We start from the raw sequence: 21535 nt of genomic DNA, 5'->3' as shown, positions 1-21535 counted from the left end.
AATGGCTGAATTCCAACCTAGATTACTTTAAGAATTCAAAGCTAGTCAAGTCTTTATTACATTTTGCATCCCTCAATTACCAACAAAATAAAGAAATTAAAAAAACAAAACATAAATCAAACTTCAATGCTTCTATCTTGTGTTCCCTCCGAATCCCTTCTCACTTTACCACCAGCTAAATCCTCTGATCCCCTCACCGGTACCGGCAACCCCGTCTCACGGCGCTTATGCACGTGCCCGGCCGCCACAGCTCCACCATAACTACTAACATTACTAAATATCAATCCAACAATGCCAACAACAGCCACAGCAAACGCAGCCCCAAACGACCGATTAATATTCCCTACACCACTCGAACCGATAACAAACCCGACAAACGCCCCAAACATCCTCACCCACGAAAACCACACGGCAAACACACCTTCTTTCCCCGCGGGCGCACAATCCATCAACAATATCCGACTATACGCATGGAGAACACCCGAAGCCACACTTTGCACAGCCGCAAGAAACATCACGTGGTTGAAATGCCAGTGGTGTTCTCTGTAGTAATACCCCATGCCCGAAGCGAGTGTGGTTAGCAAGAACCCGAATATTTGCATCTTTACCGCGTCGGATTGGATAACTTTCTGAATCGGGTGGAGTAACGGGAGAGCGAATATTGGGAAGAAGAAATATGTTAGCCACACGAATAGTATGTCCTTTGGCGGGACGCATAATTCACCGACGATGTATAGTACAGCGCCGGTGAATATGCTCATTGTTGAAAAGGATGACAGGATAACCCCAACGAGACTACCCGCAGCATGCGGGTAGTTAAAGATTGAAACAAAATAACGAGTGGAGACTCGATCATTGTGAGTTAATGATTCGTTTCCGTTTGATCGAGTGGCGGTGAGTATGTGTGTGATTCCCGCGAACCATAATATGCCGCTAAAGATCGAAACAATCCATAAACTTATAAACCCTTCCGAGTTTCGGAGCATGTAATAAGCAAATGATGCAATGGCCGCGGACCCGAGGCAGCCTCCAGCTGTCGCATAGATAGAGAGCCAACTGGAGACTGCCTGGCGGTCCAGGAATTGGAATTTTTTAATGGTGGGGCCCACGAAGCCGCGGACCATGAGGCCTAGGTGGCGGTTGTGGAAGGCGGACCCCACGGCGTTGGAGGAGACAATGGCAGCGACGTAGGGTGGCATGATCCAGACGGTTTTGATGGCGCCTGCAGGGAGGCAGAAGATGGCGCCGATGGCGGTGGCGGTGGCGGTTATGAGCTGGGAGTTGGGGCGGTAGTCGAGGTGGATGGAGACGGAGGCGAGGAGCGGCGCGGCGAGGATTAGGCCGGAGAACCAAGAGATTGAAGTCCATTCTAGTGGGGAGAACTTCATGCTGCCAACTTTTATTCTTGCATATGTCAATGCTTCAAACCTGTAATTAACATCTTAATTGTTAATTACTTATGTGATGCATGCTACTAATAATGATTAATGATTAATGATGATATGAAATTTTATATTTTGTTGTATCAAATGTGATTAGTGAAATAAAGAGAAAATATAATAAACAAAATATATATATATATATAAAAACAATAAAGAATGAGATGTAAAGAGTTTTGTAAAGATGTTTAAGGTAAGTATGAAAGTGAAACATCATATCTCAACTTCCTTAAAGTTACTTCCCAAGAAAAAATCATGTGAACCAAAAAATCAACTTTATTATGTTCAGGTGATCATGATTGTTAATGTGTTAAAAGATATCAAAAGTGAAACATCATATATATATCTCAACAACCATAAAATTACCTCCTCTAAAAACATGTGAACCATAATCAAATTTATTGTTTTCGTTTAATCATGACTCTTGATGTGTATAAGCAATACCTTTAATGACGGATCGGTTATAACTTATAAGACTAGCTCGTTGGGTTTTTAGAAAAACGCATAACGTTTTAAATGATGAAAAAAAATAAGCAAAAACACATAAAATACGAGACAATTTGATATTTTGATATGAATTTTAATATCAACTAACTATGATATTTAAAAAAAAATAACAAAATGTGATACAGAATGTGATACAGGTTAAAAACGTATGTAACATTATATTTCATTGCGTGAAAAACATGTGAACCAAAGTCAAAATTTAGTACTTTTATGCAATCATGAATTGGATCATGATTGTTAATTTGTATACATTTTGTTTTTATAAATAGACCGATTATTAAAATGGTTCAAGACTTCAAGTTGCAAAAAACGAATGACGTTAAAAATAATATAAATAAAATTTTATATATAACACTAGTTCAAAAATATGAAAATAATTTCTCTTTAATATGAATTATCTATATTGATAAGATATGAAACCTTAAACAGGGACGTCTGCGCAGAGACCAACTGGATCCGCAGGACCAACCATGCTCAGAGACGTGACGTCCTTACTCGCAGTACGCAAGCTGGTCCCGCAGGAAATGCCTCCCAATGGTGAAGGACTCCGCCTGTCCCCGCAGCCTCGGATACAAGCCATTAGGGAAGGCCACCCGCGCAGCATGGCTACACGCACAAGGCACTTAGCTCTCGATCATTCAGTGTCACCTGAAGGAATGAGCCAAGCCGGGAGCAATCCCGCACAGAGGCGGGAGGGGGAATACTCCCGCCCAAATAAGCCAGTCCGTATACTGAAGGATCTTTTACTGTACCTGACGAGGTATGGGCGAAAGATCTGATCAGAGATACGACAGCTCACTGATACAGTATGGCGAGCAGCATGCTCCTGTACTGTATCACTATTAGCCGCTGCCTACTCACCAACTACTGTCATACCACGTGCATAGCCGGCAGTTGGTGGAAAGGGAATAGTACACAGCAGGCCTGGTCACTATCAGCCGCTGCCTACCCACCAACTACCAGCAGGGCACGTGCGTAGGCTACTGTTGATGAACAGGAACACTGTAGCAGCCGGCCATACCTCCTTGGAAACCTACTTTCGGCTATAAATACCCCAAATGGTATGATCATCTCAACATTACATGATCACATTATCATCGTAATATACCTGATATCTGCTCTAGCAATCTCTTAATATACTTCTATATTTAAAGAGCAATCTAGTCTGATTCTCACGCCGGAGGGTGGTCACAAGGAGGAACCCCCCCCCTTCTCAGTGACGAGCTCACGGTGTCTGTTTTGCAGGTTATCAGAAGAACCATCTTCCAAGGGTCTAACCCCTCGTGGGAAACAGCTATCCAACCCCCAGGTTACCAGTAATCTGTCCGGGGTCCGGTTAGTGTTTCTTCATTGGCGCCATCCGTGCATAAAGCTAGAACATTTGTCTCCAGTTTTTTCAAACTTCTACAAAGATGGTTAGAGAAATTCCGGTAACCACAACCCCAGCTACTGGGGGGAATACCGGCAACACAGTTTTTACAAACACTACCCCGGCTACCGAAGCCGGGGCAAGTGAAGTAAATTTTACGAACACTACCCCACTTACCAAAGCTGGGGCAAGTGCAGTAAATGATCGCCTACTGGGATCCACCGATACCCAGTTTGAGAAACGAAGACTCCCCCGCCAGACTCTCGATGAAGTTAAGGCATGGGCGGAGGCACGACAAAAGGAATTCCAGGCTGAGTTGGACGAACGCTTGCGTTCCGTGCAACAGGCCGACGAATTCGAATACTGGGAGGATGACTCGGAGGAATCCGACTCCGACGCGAACCCTCGCCATAGGGCAAAAGGGAAGCGTAAGGAAACGGAATCCCAACCGAAAAGGCATTTTGGACAAGCCTTCACACCAAAAAGCACAGGTGGAAGTCCACGAGACTTCTCCAAAACGTTCAGACCAAACGTTGCAAATGCAGGAATGTCCAAGTTTGCAAGGGACATTGCGGAAGCAATCGCCCCAAAGAGTGCCAAACAAATGCCTAACATAGGCACATATGACGGTATATCTGATCCAGACGATCATTTGAACAGGTTCATAGCGGGGGCAACCGTCAGCAATTGGACGGAACCCACGTGGTGTTACATGTTCCAAATGACGCTGGTGGGGGCTGCTAGAGCTTGGTTTGATCGCCTACCGGTCAACCACATCTACGACTGGGCAGACTTCCAGCAGAAGTTTAGCCAACACTTCAGCCAGCAACGGAAGTATACCGAGGAGCAATGGACAATCCTCAAATGCATACGAGAGGAAGATGAATCTCTGCCAAACTTCATCACTCGCTTCAACTCAAAGAAGCTAAGTTTGGGCAATATCAGCGAAGATCTTGTTCGCGCTGCCTTCATCCAGGGCGCACATGACCCAGAGCTCATCCGCACCCTAACGGGTAAAGATGGCATGCCATCCACATGGGATGGCATCATGACAGCAGCAAAACGCTATGCGGAAACAGAGAAGCAACTGGGTAGAGATCTCCCACAGAGCACAAACCTCTACACTCAGAAGACGAGAGAAGACAACGTCCTCACCGCCAGACTAAATAAAAAACGGAAGCTAGGCATTTGGCAGTCAAGGGTAAACTTTGACACCTCATCCGGCTTGCAACATCGAGTGGGCGGAAGGGATAAGGTACAGTCGCACCGGAACTCCAGATGGACGCCACTCACCAAAAGCGTCACTGAGATATTCGCCACTGAAGAGCTCCCATGGCCAAAGCCTCCAATAATCCGACATCGTCACGATGCTGATCGGAGCAAATACTGTGACTTCCACAAGACAAAAGGCCACAACACTGAAGAATGCATAGACGTAAAGGACATGGTCGAAGCATTTGTCAGAGATGGGACGCTCGCGCACCTCGTGGCACAATAAAGGCTGAGCAGGCGGGTGCGTATAGAACCTCAGCTGGGGAAGACACGAATCAATTCCAGCTTCAAAATCGAGACTACATGCTGCGTAAAGAACGAGATCCCGAACCAGGTGCGTATCGGCTCGATGGCACTCCCATCCCAACATGGAAGGGAGCTCATTTACACAGTCTGCATGTAAATCAATTCCAATTTGTAAAGAAAAGGCCAAGAGCCACTTCTAATGGAAATGATTCTCTTTAAGAACATCGAAGCTGATGATTTTACATTCATACTTTTCTGAACACTAATATGCCGGTTTTCACCGCATAATTACGTGAAGTCATTGCATGGGAAGGCGGTCCTACCCGCACGAACCCAATAACGTGACAAACCTTCACGCAGGTCAGTTTGGGAAAAAGTTCAGCACCCAAAAATGAAAGTGCCGGTCTATCCGCATGAATCATTAAAGGAAACTGAAAAATAACCTATCAACAACCGCGCGTCGAACGGTTAAACTATGCAACACTGGTGACGGCGTTCACATTACGTGAAGTCGTTGCGTGGGAAGGCGGTCCTACCCGCACGAACCCAATAACTTGACAAACCTTCACGCAGGTCAGTTGAAGGGGAAGAGTTCAATTATCCTATTAAATGAAAGTGCCAGTCTATCCGCATGAATCATGAAAGGAAACCGAACACTAACCTATCGACAACCGCGCGTCGAACGGTTCAAAACAAAATTCTTAAAAAGGATAAGGAAAACCTACACGCAGGTCAGATATGGGCAAAGTTTTGCCATCCTACTAAGTGCAAGTGACGGTTCTACCCGCACAATCACGAAAGAGGAAGCAAAACTTCACACCTATTATCAACCACGTTCAAAGGTTAACTTATCCTCATAGGATGAGGAAAACCTACACGCAGGTCAGATATGGGTAAAGTTTTGCCATCCTACTAAGTGCAAGTGACGGTTCTACCCGCACAATCACGAAAGAGGAAGCAAGACTTCCTGTTATCAACCACGTTCAAAGGTTAACTTATCCTCAAAAGGTGAGAAAAACCTACACGCAGGTCAGATAAGGGTAAAGTTTTGCCATCCTACTAAGTGCAAGTGACGGTTCTACCAACACAATCACGAAAGAGGAAGCAAAACTTCCTATTATCAACCACGTTCAAAGGTTAACTTATCTTAATGCCTTAGAAATTTCAAAAAGGAAAACCTACACGCAGGTCAGATGAAGGTTAAAGTTTAGCCATCCTACCAAGTGCAAGTGACGGTTCTACCCGCACAATCACGAAGGAGGAAGCGAAACTTTAACCCATTAACCACGTTCAAAGGTTCTTATTCTAAACACTTGGAAAATTGCTAATTTAAACTAAGTATGCAAGTCATAAGTTTATAAAGCAAGGAACCCAAAGAAGGAAATAACAATCTTATACGCAAAAAGATTAATATTCCAAGAATATATTACAAGAATGGCCGGGTAACTACCCGCCTAAGAGAATAAAACTATACAAGTCTTAGCAATGGGAAGGGATCTTCAGGATCAAGCTTCAGGGCCGCTTCCACTTGGACCCGCTCCGTCAGAAGAACGGGGTGGTTCGAGGAACGCTTTGAGGACAGCTAACCCATCATCAGCAGCAGCTACTTCGTCCACCTTTTCCACCACTGGATGCGGGAAGGCGGCGTATTGGTTCAATGCTTGGTCATAAATGGCTTCGGTATCCACATCGAACAAAGGGAAGTTGGAAGGTGGGACGCCTTTCTCAACAAACCCTAGACCAAGCAAGAAGCCGGCCTTTTCCCCATCCTCATGAGAAGCGTTGAGGGCTGCGGTCATAGCATCATCGTAAGAGGTCTCTGAAAAGACCCGACGCACAACCTACAAAGAAAAAATACAAGTATTAGAACCTTTTCTTACAAAAGAAAAGCGAGAAGATAAAGCTAAACATACCTGAGGCAACGCTTCTCGAAGAAGCCATTGGAGGGCAGCTTGAGCTTCGTTATGGGCGCGTTCGGCTTCGCTCTTGTTAAGGTTGGCAAGTAAAACTTCCTTTGCGGCAGCCTCTTCGACGCCCTTAAGCTTCCGCTCGGTGTGGTCAAGCACCCCTCTTTGGTCCAAGATTTCCTGGAGTTTCTTGGCATCTTCCATTGCCAAGGCATCATGAGCGCGTTGGAGAGCCTCTAATTTGGCCTTGAGCTCCTCATTCTCCACACGCAAAGGCTCAGCAACGGCTTCAGCCTTGGCAGCCCTCTCGGTTGCGTTTCGCGCAGTCTCCCTGGCCAGCCGAAGTTGTTCATTCACAGCTTGGGCAGCCTTGGAGCGGGCCTCGAGTCGCGCCTGAACTTCAACCTCGAGGGCCTTGAAGGCCTTCTCCTTGTCGGCGGCAGCTGCCGCCAGCTGTTGGTTCTCCTCCCGAAGAGCACGCGCCTCAGATACGTCCTTGGCGCGAGCTGCTTTCAACTTGTCGTTTTCACGACAAAGCAGCTCGACGCGCGGCTGCATCCGGGCTTGGAGAACCCGAAGCTCATTGGTTAGCCTACCCTCCTGGTAGCTAGCCATGGCTTCCCCCAACGCACCATGAGGAGCAGCCTGGCGAGCCCAGTCCACGCACTCCACAGGGGTACGAAGGGTTGTTCCTCGGCGTATGTTCCATCGCGGAACATACACTTCATTGGAATCCGACACTGCAAAAGAAACAAAGGCAGTAAGGAAAAGATGATAAAAAACATAAGGGAAAAAGAAAGGAACCCTACGCACCTGTAGGGTCAATGACAGGCCGATAGCCGCCAAACCCATCACCTGAACCTAAAGGAAATCCATCCAACAGGTCAGGCAGACGGGAAGGGGGCAAAGATCGGCGGGAAGCCCTGCGCGTACCTGATGGACCGGCCGTAGGTGCCGGTGGCGCGGGCATGGTGGCAGCCGCCGTGGTCGCCGTTGTGGTCGCCGCCGCGGTCGTCGCCTCCTCAGCAACAGCAGTAACCGCCGGCTCCGTGAAGGATGCTGTAAAAATCGCACTCACGGCCGGCGGTGACGTCATCTCGGCCGGAACAGTTGGCTCAAAGGAACGAGCAACTGGACCAGCGGATGCAGGCGCAGGCGCCTGGGTCGACGCCTCAGGAAGGCTGACCGAGCCTACCGTCATTGGCGGGGAGGTACTCCCCTGCTCTTCACCCCGGAATGCGTCAACATCCACGCCTGCACAAAGAGTGTTAAATTTAAGAAGTAATAAATCTGCAGACATTATGATTGTACTTACGGGTTTTCTTGACCCTGAACGTACGGACGGGCGGGGAGGAACCCGATGGAGCCGGCCTCTTGGTACCGGTCACCGTCGTCTTCGTTGGTTCTCCGGAGGTAACGGTCGTAGCCTCCGGAACAGTGGTCTTCTCACCACCGGGCTTCCCCGCCACCTCTTCACTATCTGACTCCGAGTCAGATAGAACCACCGGACCAGCCGTGGAGGCCTTCTCCTTCCCTTTCCCGCCGGCAGCAGCTTTCTTCTTCCGCACCAATGGAGGAGCATCTGAGGATTCCTCAGAAGAAGACAGGTCAAGAATTCCAACAGCGGGTACAGCATTGAGAGATTGAGGAAAGAATATCGCCTTACCTGGCCGCCGGTGGCTCAGGATCTCGTGGCCCAGCGGATAGACCTCCACAAAACGATCCGCCGTTTGCTCCAGGATGGGCAACTCGCCCTCGTCCAGAGCACAAGTACCCATCCGCGCGGGACCGTCGGTTTCCCGCGGGAACAGAAGCGACTCCAAATTATTTCCCTCTGAAAGAAAAGAAACAGTTAGAAGACAAACTTGTATCAAAAAAGAAAGACAAGACATACCATAGGGAATAGAGTTCAAACCGTATTCGAGAAGGATGGGAACCTGAGACGCATCCTTCCACACCCGGCTCATCCCTAACATGACCATCCCGGACTCGGCAAACCGGTAAACCGGAGATTGGATCCGGGATATCTTCGAGAACCATTCCGCCTCCTGGTAGTTGGGGGCGTGAAGGCTCGGTATCGCTTGGCCATTTTTAAACTTCATGGCAAGGGGGATGGCGCGGGCAGAAATGTAGAAGAATTCCTGCTTCCACGCGCGAAGACTGCGCTCGGTGTCGCAAATCTTCAGACCCTTAATACGGGTCGTCAAAGTGTACCACCCCTGGATGCACCTCCAGGTATAGAAGGTCATCAGGCGGTCCACATGGGGCTCGATGCCCAAAATCCGGCACACCCACTCAAAATGGCGAATCTTGGCGATCGCCATGGGGTGCAGCTCGGTCAAATGAACACCGTGCCTCTCAAGGACACGGTAAACAAATTTTGTCAACGGGAATCTAAGATTCCCATAGACAAAAAATGCAGCATAAACCCCGATCTTGCCTCTGGGGGCATCATACACGGTCTGGTGGGATTCAGGAAACTTAGGCTCGAGATGATCGAGCATGAACTTCCTGACAACATACCGGTACTGATCGCCGGGCAGAGCACACTGGCACTCGCCAGCAGTACCCCTGTCGTCAGCTATAGCTTCAGCATCACGAGAAGACATCTTGCAGAGAGAAGAGAACGATTTCGAGAGAATGCTCGATTGAATAAAGGAGTATTCGCCGGAAATCGCCTTAAAGATGAAGAGAAGAGTGAAAAGTGTGAATTGTAAGTAACCCTCTCCCCCTTTATATAGTAATCGCAATTAATGCGGTGAAATTAATGCGGAGGAGAGAGAAATCGAATGTGCAATGAAACTATGACACGTGGCAAAAACCAAGCTGGCAACAGCTGTTGAAAGGACGTATGCCAGTAATTTCGCGGCCACGCGCCCGAAAAATCGCGCCCACGCGCCTGAAAAAGTGACTGGAATGACCATGTTCTGTCACGTCACCATAACTTCCTGCACGTCCTGACACAGTCAGAAGAAACCGTCGCACGACGTTTCAGAGGTTTGGACTGTTCTTATCTTTTCACCAACTCTTCGAATTTCAAAATTCAAAAATTTGAAAATATTAAAAAGTAAGCGGGAAAATACCCCTTACCCCTTGGCAAACAAGTAACCGTAAGACGGATGCGGGTACAGTGTAAAGGCAGAACCCTTCACATACCTAGCACCCGCAGGGAATTGAAGTCAAGAACCTTGGCAAATAAGTAACCGTAAGACGGATGCGGGTACAGTGTAAAGGCAAAACCCTTCACATACCTAGCACCCGCAGGGAATTGACGCCAAGTAAACCTTGGTGAACAAGTAACCGAAAGACGGATGCGGGTACAGTGTTAAGGCAAAACCCTTCACATACCTAGCACCCGCAGGGAATTGAAGCCAAGTACCTCGGCAACCAAGTAACTATAAGACGGCTGCGGGTACAGTGTTAAGGCAAAACCCTTCACATACCTAGCACCCGCAGGGAATTGACGCCAGGAATACCTTGGAAGTAAAGTAACCGTAAGACGAGCGCAGGTACAGTGTTAAGGCAAAACCCTTCACATACCTAGCGCTCCGCTGGGAATTGAAACCAAGAAGGATCTTCTGGGCAATGCTTGCGGAAACGGAAATAACATCCCCGCATAGCGGGAACGTCGAGAACTACGTTGTTTGAAGCTCCAGGATGGAATTGGTGGTCTTAACATAATTGATCACTATGTTCAAAACTACCAAAACCTCATGGAAAATCCATACAACTGGGACTCAATGCTCCTGACTTGCGAGGAGGTTACAGACCTACCCGCATCATACCCAAAGACCAAGCAGGAAACTCGGGCATTTCTGCAAGTGACAAGGACTTCCGCGGAAAGAATCCCCATGAAAAACCTTACAAAACCCTTTTCAAAACCCTTTGCTTAAGTCCAAAAGTTCACCTCACTTTATTAAACACTCAGGAGAAGAACATTGGACTGGGGGGGACTTGAAGAGGTAGGTCCCAGCAGAGCCCAGTTGGACCCGCAAGACTCACCTTAAACAGGGACGTCTGCGCAGAGACCAACTGGATCCGCAGGACCAACCATGCTCAGAGACGTGACGTCCTTACGCGCAGTACGCAAGCTGGTCCCGCAGGAAATGCCTCCCAATGGTGAAGGACTCCGCCTGTCCCCGCAGCCTCGGATACAAGCCATTAGGGAAGGCCACCCGCACAGCATGGCTACACGCACAATGCACTTAGCTCTCGATCATTCAGTGTCACCTGAAGGAATGAGCCAAGCCGGGAGCAATCCCGCACAGAGGCGGGAGGGGGAATACTCCCGCCCAAATAAACCAGTCCGTATACTGAAGGATCTTTTACTGTACCTGACGAGGTATGGGCGAAAGATCTGATCAGAGATACGACAGCTCACTGATACAGTATGGCGAGCAGCATGCTCCTGTACTGTATCACTATTAGCCGCTGCCTACTCACCAACTACTGTCATACCACGTGCATAGCCGGCAGTTGGTGGAAAGGGAATAGTACACAGCAGGCCTGGTCACTATCAGCCGCTGCCTACCCACCAACTACCAGCAGGGCACGTGCGTAGGCTACTGTTGATGAACAGGAACACTGTAGCAGCCGGCCATACCTCCTTGGAAACCTACTTTCGGCTATAAATACCCCAAATGGTATGATCATCTCAACATTACATGATCACATTATCATCGTAATATACCTGATATCTGCTCTAGCAATCTCTTAATATACTTCTATATTTAAAGAGCAATCTAGTCTGATTCTCACGCCGGAGGGTGGTCACAAGGAGGAACCCCCCCCCCTTCTCAGTGACGAGCTCACGGTGTCTGTTTTGCAGGTTATCAGAAGAACCATCTTCCAAGGGTCTAACCCCTCGTGGGAAACAGCTATCCAACCCCCAGGTTACCAGTAATCTGTCCGGGGTCCGGTTAGTGTTTCTTCAAACATTATATTTCATTGCGTGAAAAACATGTGAACCAAAGTCAAAATTTAGTACTTTTATGCAATCATGAATTGGATCATGATTGTTAATTTGTATACATTTTGTTTTTATAAATAGACCGATTATTAAAATGGTTCAAGACTTCAAGTTGCAAAAAACGAATGACGTTAAAAATAATATAAATAAAATTTTATATATAACACTAGTTCAAAAATATGAAAATAATTTCTCTTTAATATGAATTATCTATATTGATAAGATATGAAACCTTAAATAAACAAAACGTGGAGTCTATGAAAAAAGTAAATGAATTAATAAAAGAAATTTTAAGGGAAGTAGACAAAATTAAAAACTTTTAAATCCGATTTGACAATCCAGTCTTCTCTCCGTCTGACAGACTCAACTAGGTCGACTATGTAGTCCATTCTCACTTTAATTGTTTATAGAGTATAAATTTAACTATAAATCATCAATAAAGAACTAAGAAATTAATCAAGCAAAAATAATCTAGTCAAACATCGATTCATGGATTTAACACTTTAATGTTGAATTGAGTGTGTAAATTCGGATTCATGGTGTTTTTCTCATTAGCATATAAAAGTTCAGTCGATTTGATTTTAGATTTTGTTAAGCGCCCCTAACAGTTATAAAACTTTATAAGGATACGAGACTTACAAAACGGTTTCCTTTTTCGTGCAACGAAAACCTTTCCCATTCTTGTACCACCCTTGAGCCGGCTCTGGTGGCTCATCACCAAAACTCTGACTTATAATTAACGGAAACACGATAGTAAGAAGAACTGTGTGCATAAAATACGAACACAATTCATAAAACCACCAACTCATCACCTCACCCTTTGTGGGCTTATCCTCATAGTACTCCTCATCATCTTCACTCTCGATTTCACTCTTCACTTGTGCACTCTCCGTGACTTTTATATCCACTGAGTTTACGCTCTCATCGTCCTCCATGGACCTCGGCCTCCGTGGTGCAGCACTGGCACGTACATTCATATCGAGACTCTCTTCGGACATTGTTTATGGTTAAGAAAACAAAAAAAAAACAATTTATGTATCTAAGGGGGGTGGGTTGAGGTTTAAAAATTGGTGTATGAAATGACCAGCTGGGAGAGTGGAGGTAACAAGAGACTTGAGTTGGCTTTGTAATACTCAATTACATAGGTGGTAGGTATATAGGATCATTCTTTTCTTGTTTTTTTCGACCGATCACATGTTACATTTGTTTCATAAGCATGATGATGACTTCATATTTTCATATCTTTGTTAATGTTAATTAACTTTTGATTTGTAACTATATTGTTCTTTCCGGTAAAGTTGATGGAAACAGGTTTATTCATGTGTGCTCAGTTTTCTAGATTTTTAAATAAGGAAAATGTGAATAATTATTAAGTATTTATAAATATTTATTCAATGATGAACATGTTTTATTCACCTAGAAATATACTATTATGTCATTATAGTGGTTCCATATATAGTGTATCCAGTTACATACATGTATTCATCGGTTAATAAATTATCAATCCTAATGAATTAACAAATAGTAACATAATTTGTGTATAAAATTAATACACGTTTAACAAATTACAACTACGTTTTCAACTCTTGAGGCTAGTGTGATCCCTTAGGGTCATCTAAGTGGCACAATCGGTATGAACTATTATCGGTCAGTCGGTCATTGTTTAAATCATTAAAATCCAACAAGAGTTATCAGAAAAGATGAAAGATGATGTGCATCTATAACTCAATATACTTGCACAAAATTAAAGGGTCAGTAATGGTTCAACGGTAATACATTATACATGAAACCAAACAATTCAAAACTTTCACAATATTACAAAGTCAGGAGACAGAACAAACTATTGATCCAACTAAGATGTATGCTTCTACTTAAAAATCAAACATCTAACAATCAACCAAAATATGACAAAACAAGCAGGAACAAAACACGTATAAAGATATAAACATGATTGGAAGGCGAATGTCGTACCTTAGAGAAGCTCATTGATGAAATGGTGGTATGTCTGAATATTTCATGACCAGAAAAAACTCAAAAAGAAACCAAAATTTAGTTTAAACAATACATTAATCTTTAGAAGCATGAATTAGTTTCTCCTCCTTTTATCAGGTGGGGTCCCACCACCCTGTCTTTTCCTACTACTAGAATTAGGTGACCTTGACCTTGACCTGTATTCATCATCCATCATCCCCACTTCCCCTTCTTCCACAGGGTCAAAATCTTGACCGCGCGACGACTGTCCCTTAGCTGAAGAGTGATACTGACCGTCTTCCAGATCGTTATCCGGCTTTGACCAACTATGTTTTCTATCTTGTTTGTTTTTCTCTGACTCAGCAGCCAACTCTATACCGTCTTCTAACGCTCTCTCGATTAAATCATCTTCATCCATGAAATCCGGTTTTCGGGCCACATCACTAACACGAGCCTTCTTTCTTTTCTCAATAGCCGCTTTCACTTTATCTTTATCAATCCTTTTGATAGCATCTTGATGTGACAGATTCCTTCCCTGGTATTTCTCCTTCAATGATTCAACCGGTTCCCTTCTTTCTCGAGTTTCCTCATTATGTCCTTCTGACTTGTTACTGTCTTCCGGCCCGTTTTGTTGTTGGCTTTCTTTGACTTCAACATCTCCCTTTATACTATGGCCTGATTGATCAGGAGTGGGCCTTGATGAGGTACCGGGCCTGGAATTGTTTGGGCCATCTTCGTCAGTCGGAAGAGATCTGGTGGGTCCCTTTTGAGTTGCCCCGCCACCTGTACTGCAGTCAGCAACTTCACTCGTTTGAGAAGGCGCCAGTCGGTTTTGTTCATACAGCTCTAACATTTGGTTACTGACCTCTGCAAAATAATTACATATTTCAGAAAAAAGAAAGTCACAAAAGAATATGATAACAAAAAATAATTATAAAAAACGGACCTTCTAATTGGCGTGGGGTGACATCGAACTCCTGCCACCAAACTTTTTCACCATCTGAAGGGAGTTTAACTTTGAGGAACTTGGCGGCAAGGAAAATAGCACCAGCGGCGATGTGGTGGGGTTTAAATTGCAAACACAGAGAGGTCCTAAGCCTGCATGCCTCTTTTGCATGTCAAAATGGACAGGCTGGCATATACATAGAGAAACCACAAATTAAGAAATACAGCAGCATACCCATCATTGACAAAATTCCAAGCCACTTGAGCAAGGGCATTTTGGGCAACTTTGAACTTCTTTATTGCTTCTACTAGCGGTTTATATGGATGATGCACATTAAAATCAAAGCCTAGAGTTGCAAGAACTAGTCGCTCCCCGAGTAATATTAGTTCCTTTTGTTGTTCATACACCTCCTGCAACACATAACATAAACAATAGTTTTAAAAACCATCTAGTGGAGCTAACAAGTGGTTTCTAGTAGAAGTGATGATACCTTCTGTTTGATTCTTTGAATAGCCTCGGGGTCCTTTTTGTTATTGATTTCATAAGAAACAAGGATAACATCTTTTAAAGGGCGAGGGGTTTCTTCGACCTTGCCTGCAAGAAACATGCAGACAGTTGCAATCGTCTGCAATCCAAACATGTTAACACACATAAAACCAACAGCTTTTGATCAATAGATGAAAATAAAAATAAGAAAGTGAAATGAGGCACAACTCACCCTTCTGTCATTTTTTGCATGTGACTGACGGAGAAAGAAACGGTGACAGAATATTATAGCTGTAGCAATTGTTACTTGAGGCCTGAATGACAAAATTTCAACACCAAACCATGTGTTACAGATTTAAAACAATCATTATCAGTAAAGAAGCACAACATGTGTTGCATAGCTATCAATCCATGTTTCATACAAATAACTTAATAAGAAACTGAACAGAACAGGAATGATGAATTTGAGGGGAAAATAAGGAATAAAGAAACGTACACTTTGAGCCTCATACCAAGATCTTGCAAAAAAGTGCAATATGATTTGCGAAGATAAGTTTCTTTCTTTAAATCAATGCCATCAGGTCTAGATGGAGAATTTTCTTCAATTTCTTTGCGTGAAAAATACCACCGACCACCATGTTCTTCCATTTTATCATCAGAATGCATATATGAACCACCTTCATACATTCCATAATGCATTGGATCATTGGAAACCAAAGCAGTCATTGGCGGTTTCTTCTCTCTACAAAACTTCAAAGAATGAAGATGGACTCCCCCTAGTTTACAACAGGCATAAACTGACTTCGACTACCTGCACTGTTTGTGTGCTAACAAATTTAGAGTAAATAAGAAGGTATACAACAGATAATTTTTCAAATATAATAAAGATTACTATGCATAAAACAGGATATCCTTAGACACCAAAAATTGTTAACTTCAGATGTACCCAGCGAAATCCCACAGAATTGCAGCACAAGAGACAATGCATTCAAACAAACAAATGTACCGAGCAAAATCTCACAAATAGAGTAGAAATGTAGAATCTAAGAACGGCGAGATAGGGGCAAACCTTACCTCTATCCTAAGAGATAATGAAGTTGATCGATCCCAATGAGATCGTTAGTTTAACAAAAACCTTCTTTGTTGCGCTATAAGATACAAGTAAGATAAAGTGTCTACTAGTTGCACCGGCCAGTGCAATGAGGTTATTATATATGATTAGATTTTAACGAATTAACTATTAACTATATTAAAATTGTGATATAAAGTTTGAAAATGGCCGGTGCAATGAGGTTCTTATTATTAGAATGTTTTGGAGAATGTTGCATGCTTTAGAGGAGCAGACAACTCTATGAAGGTAGAAAAAAGGATCCCTCTAATTATCCCTTTATTCGAACCTAGACTGTCTTGATAAATTCTATTGACTTGCCACGTGTCAAATGCACAAGCCTCTTTCTCAATATTTAATTTTATTTGTTATTTTAATTTAGTTAATAAATTCACTGAAAGCCAATCATATATAATAATTTTATAATAAACCATTTTAAACCGATAAGATGGGATTAGAACAAAGTATATATCTAGTTACATGCATAATTAATATCTAAACCACATTACCAATTACCAAAATCTAAACCTAAACTTAACCACATATGTTGTGGTTTCTCAACAGGGGATAGTGTGTTCCCAAAAGGGGAATGTGTTAAGTGTACCACGTATGGCGGTGTTCACCAAACTCTAGCTTGACTTCTCTCTACGTGCATGCCATTCATAGTCAATTGTCAGCAAAAGATAGAACAAATTCTTCCTCGCCATCAGCTTCGTTGTCAAGAGAAATATTTCCAACGGAAGATGCACCAGATGATGGGGAAACACAACCCTGCAGGTGTTTGTGGTTGATCCGCTGATTGTAAAGGAGGAAGAGGATATGAAGGTTGAAACGGGGTGACCAGTGAAGTAGGTGACAGGGTTGGGAATAGACTTTACTCTACCAGTCTTTTGAACTAGAGAGACTTGGGGTTGTTTGGTTGCCTCTTAATGGCTATTAAGAGGCTACCTCTTAATGGTTCATAACCTCTTAATGGTTAAGAGGTAACCTTAAGTTTAAATGGTTAAAAGGTAACAAGATGTTATCTCTTAACCATTCAGACTCAATGTTACCTTTAACAATTAAGATGCAACCTCTTAATGGCCATTAAGAAGCTACCAAACAACCCAGCTTGCCTCCCGGTAACCCAACTTTCTTCCTGGTTATTTCAATTCCGGTGAGAATATCTAGCTTGTGTGGTTCAAAAATTGAATTATTGAAAATAAACTTGTGCGTAGTCAAGAGATACTACAAAACAAAAAGGCCACTACACTTTGTAAGCATTGCCACAAAATAATAAACAGTTCACCATGAAAAACGCTTCTCCAACATTAAGGCCTCACCTTAGATGATTGATAGAAACGGGAAACCGGGAATCTAAGATGTTGAGTTTAGGATAAATAGCCAAATTCGAGATAAGCTGAATCTCCAATTACAAAGTAAAAACCCAAATTTAATAAATAGAATATAGACATCTCAATAAACCAAGAACGAGCTACTAATACTACTGCTAAATAACGGCTCTTGGGCTTAAACTCCCCACTATGCTTTCTCGTACTAATTTTCTCAGTTAATTAGGTTTAGGTGGGAATAGCTAGGTACGTATTTGAAAAAAGTAAGTTGTGGTTTGTTTCCTTATAAGAAAGCAACTAGTACAACTAAATCAGCCTTCAAGTCTTGTTATCTTTGCCTTGTTAATTTATACAGATGCATCTACGCCTCTTAAGCAAATCACTAAAGCAGCAGCGTTTTATATGCGCAAAAAACTACAAATAACTTAACAGAACAGATTAATCACACCGGTTGTATTGCAGATGATGCGTTTTATTTTTTACAAATAACATGGTAATCAGTAGGGCTACCCGAGTTAAACCCGAACCAACCTGAAACTGAATAACATAGAAAACCCATAACCGAGTATGTATAATTTCGGGTAGCGGGTATTTATGAAATAACTTTGGCTTGACGTTGGTTAGAGTTGTACATGGTTAGTTAAGAGGTTTGATTGAAGCAAGAACTATGGCTATGATCCATTCAATAATAACTAGTTCATTCAAACCCTATAAATCCTGCTTTAAAGAATCAGATTTGCTTGAAACAAGCCCTAACCCTAACTCTGTGATTGTATTGAAAAATGAAACGTTTTGAAGCAAGAAAGGAAGTAATCTGCCTTGAAACATATAATAATAATAATTTAAACGGCATGGCATTGAAATTAATAATAGATGGATTTTATTGTGCCCTAATCTGATAAAGAAAACGAATTGATCTTATATTCATAGCCAAGGAAAAAAAGATAATAAAAGCACAAGGGAGGAGATATATAAGATAATAAAGAGGAATAATTACCGGCAGTTAGTGAATGAAGTCGCAGGAAGGTTGCGGTGGTTGTTGTTGTTGAGGCTGCGCGTCGTATGTTCCAGAGACAAAGAGAGCGAATGGGTAGTGTGAAATCGTATAGTTTTTAATAACACTTCCAGATTTCTTTTTCACTTTTTATTTTTAATAATAACTAATTATAAAGACCATTAGAGACTCTAATTATAAGATTGGGAAGAAAGTACTAGCAGTAGGTCGGTGTGATTAACTAATTATAAGACCATTGGAGACTCCATGGTGTGGGGGCTTCAAAGCCTCACCTTAAATATGGTCCTTTATGACGAGAGGGTTTCGAAGCATTTTTAATTTTTATTTATTTTTAAATAAAAAAACCAATAAATTTTTTAAATTTAAAATAAAATAATAAAAAAATTAAACTAAAAAAGAATATAAATAAATAAAAACAAAAAAAGTAGAACTAATTTTCGTCATCCTCGTCCTCGTTTGCGTATTTTGCTATTATTCTTACTTTTTTTCTCCAAAAACGCCCGTGTGGCCCCATCTAGATACGAGAGATCCTATGCGAGGAGCTTGAAATCATTCTCTCGTTGTCGCTCTGAGTTAGCCTTCTTTCTTTCTTCATGCATGGCTTTGTATTCCGCATGCATCGCTTTTCTTTCTTCATGCATTATCTTGAGTTCTTTTTTTGAGTGTTTTTTCTCATCGCGAAACTCTTTAAGTGCAAGCTCTAAGTTGTCAAACCGTGCGCTCACATCGGAACTTATCGAGGATGTCGTTCTAGACGAAGATCCCCACCTCTAGCCGTCGCTTTGGCCTTGTCTCTTCCTACGGGACGTGGCAACTCATCCAGTTCATCAAAAAGAAAATCGGGATCAATCTCGTTTAAATTAAATTGAGAATGAACATCTGAACCGGCTTGAGACAGCGACTGATTGGCCGAAGTAGACGTTGTTTTTGACCGTTTGGGCGGTCACGGTGAAGATGTCGGGACCGGATGCCACTTTCGTGAGCTCGTGCATTTCCTCCAAATTTCCAACATACCTAAATCATGACCATGAAGGCCCTTGTATTGTTTCAAGCAAGTCTCAATGAGGTCGACATCGTTAGTGCCTTTTCCTCTATTGATTGTAGCGCGATTGTGAACTTTGAAGAAGTTCATTTTTTAAACTATTGCCTTCCATTTGTTGGAGACGGAATTATCCCCGCGGTAGCGGCCTCGACTTATTATCTCAAAGAACTTACCACGTATTATGCCCAAAATACTGCTTTGTGTTTACCGTCACCTACCACACATATAAAAGCTTTAGTATTAGTAAACAAAAAAAACATGAAATATATATAAATAATTTGATGATTTACCTTCAATTGAATTTTCGGATGAGTCGATCCACGCTTACGCCAACGCCGCTTCCTCGTCGTCTTCCCACTTTTTTCTTTCAGCCCTTTCGGTAGTTGTTTAACCAGCATCAACCTTCTTTTTATGACTTCGTTTGCGATGAACTTGTGGTTCGTCTACTTTTGTTTCGGGTATTGGGGTTTGGGGTGTTTGGGTTGGGTTGGCGGAGGCATAAACGGCTTTGCCATTCGATACAACATATCGTTGGAAAACGGTTGCATGGTTGGAGGCAATACGGGTAGATATTGGTTGGCATAGAAAGGGTTGGTAGGGTCATTGTTGTTTGCTAGCATACTAGCCCACCACCTTTGAGACGGATCCCACGGGTTTGGGTTCGGGTTCGGGTTTGAGCTCGAGCTTGTGTTTGGGTTTGGGTTCGGCTTTGAGCTCGAGCTTGTGAAATTTGAGAAAGGATCCATGGTAGAAAGTTGATAGGTTTTTAGAGTGAAATTTGAGAGTTTGTTTGAGTGAATTTTGATATTTGTTTGAGTAAAAATTGAAAAAATGGTTTGTAGTATATAGAAAATAATTAAATTAAACTTTTTTTTTAGTTTATGTTACTAGACCGTTGAGGGGGGTGGCGGGGGGGCACCATTTTTCAAACAAGTGCGCCGGCCATTGGGTTGATGGGCAAGACGGCACCCCACCACCAAGGGTGCCCCTTGGTGGTGTTGAGCGTCCAACGGCGCCGACCATCTCACCTAACACCGCCCCATAGCGAAAGGTCTAATGCTAGTAGCTAATACTTTTTTATGTTAACATCAATGAATGTGTCAAAATGAAGTAAATTGATTATATCTCATGTCATAAGATACCGGTGATATTAATCGGCCATAAGAAGTGGAATGATGGATAATATGGACCATTCAACTAGTTGTGAAGTTTGAACATACACGTTGAGGGGGTCGTAGTCAATATGTATAAAAAATTTAATAAATTAGAGGGGGTGGGCTCAAAATTCGGTCGGAAACGGGTAAATTTACAAAATGTATAAGAATTTTCGGCTGTAAGGGGATAAATTTACACTACCGAGCGAAAAACGAAGGCCGGACTCAAAATTTCGATCGAAAACGGGTAAACTTACACCATGTATACAAATTTTCAGCCGAAAAATGATAAATTTACACTACCGAGCAAAACAGATGGGGCCAGACTCAAAATTTCTATCAGAAACGGGTAAATTTACACCATGTATAAAAATTTTCAACCATAATAAGATAAATTTACACAGCCGAACGAAAAATTGAAGGGGGGCGGGGCTACCCCTAGCCCCAACTAAGCTACGCCCCTACATTCAGTCTCTTCTCTCAAATCGATCAATCTACATTGGATCTCTTGCATAGTCAACTTTTACATGTGTCGGGGGTTACCGATCGATTAAGTCTATTTAAAGCACATTCGTTTGAATTTAGCGGTTATTGGTCTTTAGGAAACAAATAATGTGACTACTGGATTCCTTTTTTTTTTACATTTTTCTTCCAACATATAAGTTTTTGACTAACTTAGTAGTAAATGCTTAATTCAAACTTTGAATATTTTATTCGTTAGCACCGCAAATCCACATCGAATATAAAATAGTTTCGTAATAGAGTTAAACGCA

The 21535-nt window shown here is 42.9% G+C and overlaps 2 protein-coding genes across 2 annotated transcripts; both read right to left on the bottom strand.

Moving 5' to 3' along the window:
• LOC143562732 (uncharacterized) lies at positions 1 to 12863 on the bottom strand. The gene is made up of 2 exons (XM_077050463.1): positions 12349 to 12863; positions 1 to 1428 (listed from the first exon to the last, which is right to left on the bottom strand). Exons 1-2 carry the CDS (start codon positions 12705 to 12707, stop codon positions 117 to 119), a joined length of 1671 nt encoding a protein of 556 aa, XP_076906578.1. The 5' UTR covers positions 12708 to 12863; the 3' UTR covers positions 1 to 116.
• A 681-nt stretch (positions 12864 to 13544) lies between these two features.
• LOC143563310 (cyclin-T1-3-like) lies at positions 13545 to 16009 on the bottom strand. Its single transcript, XM_077050878.1, has 6 exons — positions 15609 to 16009; positions 15345 to 15426; positions 15117 to 15251; positions 14861 to 15036; positions 14627 to 14778; positions 13545 to 14547 (listed from the first exon to the last, which is right to left on the bottom strand). Exons 1-6 carry the CDS (start codon positions 15836 to 15838, stop codon positions 13796 to 13798), a joined length of 1527 nt encoding a protein of 508 aa, XP_076906993.1. The 5' UTR covers positions 15839 to 16009; the 3' UTR covers positions 13545 to 13795.
• Between the last annotated feature and the right edge of the window lie 5526 nt (positions 16010 to 21535).

Source organism: Bidens hawaiensis, unplaced genomic scaffold (assembly GCF_021521415.1).
Source record: "Bidens hawaiensis isolate Kalapana, Puna unplaced genomic scaffold, B.hawaiensis_p1.1 tig00001179_1, whole genome shotgun sequence".
Taxonomy (NCBI): Eukaryota; Viridiplantae; Streptophyta; class Magnoliopsida; order Asterales; family Asteraceae; genus Bidens; species Bidens hawaiensis.
This window is presented reverse-complemented; position numbering and strand designations above follow the sequence as displayed.

Excerpts from the sequence above, each read along its gene's own strand:
- LOC143562732 (XM_077050463.1), bottom strand. The coding sequence starts at position 12,707 with ATGTCCGAAGAGAGTCTCGATATGAATGTACGTGCCAGTGCTGCACCA. Across the intron at positions 1,429-12,348 it reads ACGAAAAAGGAAACCGTTTT|GTTTGAAGCATTGACATATG; the intron begins GTAAGTCTCGTA and ends TGTTAATTACAG.
- LOC143563310 (XM_077050878.1), bottom strand. The coding sequence starts at position 15,838 with ATGACTGCTTTGGTTTCCAATGATCCAATGCATTATGGAATGTATGAA. Across the intron at positions 15,252-15,344 it reads ATGCAAAAAATGACAGAAGG|ACGATTGCAACTGTCTGCAT; the intron begins GTGAGTTGTGCC and ends TTTGGATTGCAG. Across the intron at positions 14,779-14,860 it reads TGGAATTTTGTCAATGATGG|GCTTAGGACCTCTCTGTGTT; the intron begins GTATGCTGCTGT and ends AGAGGCATGCAG.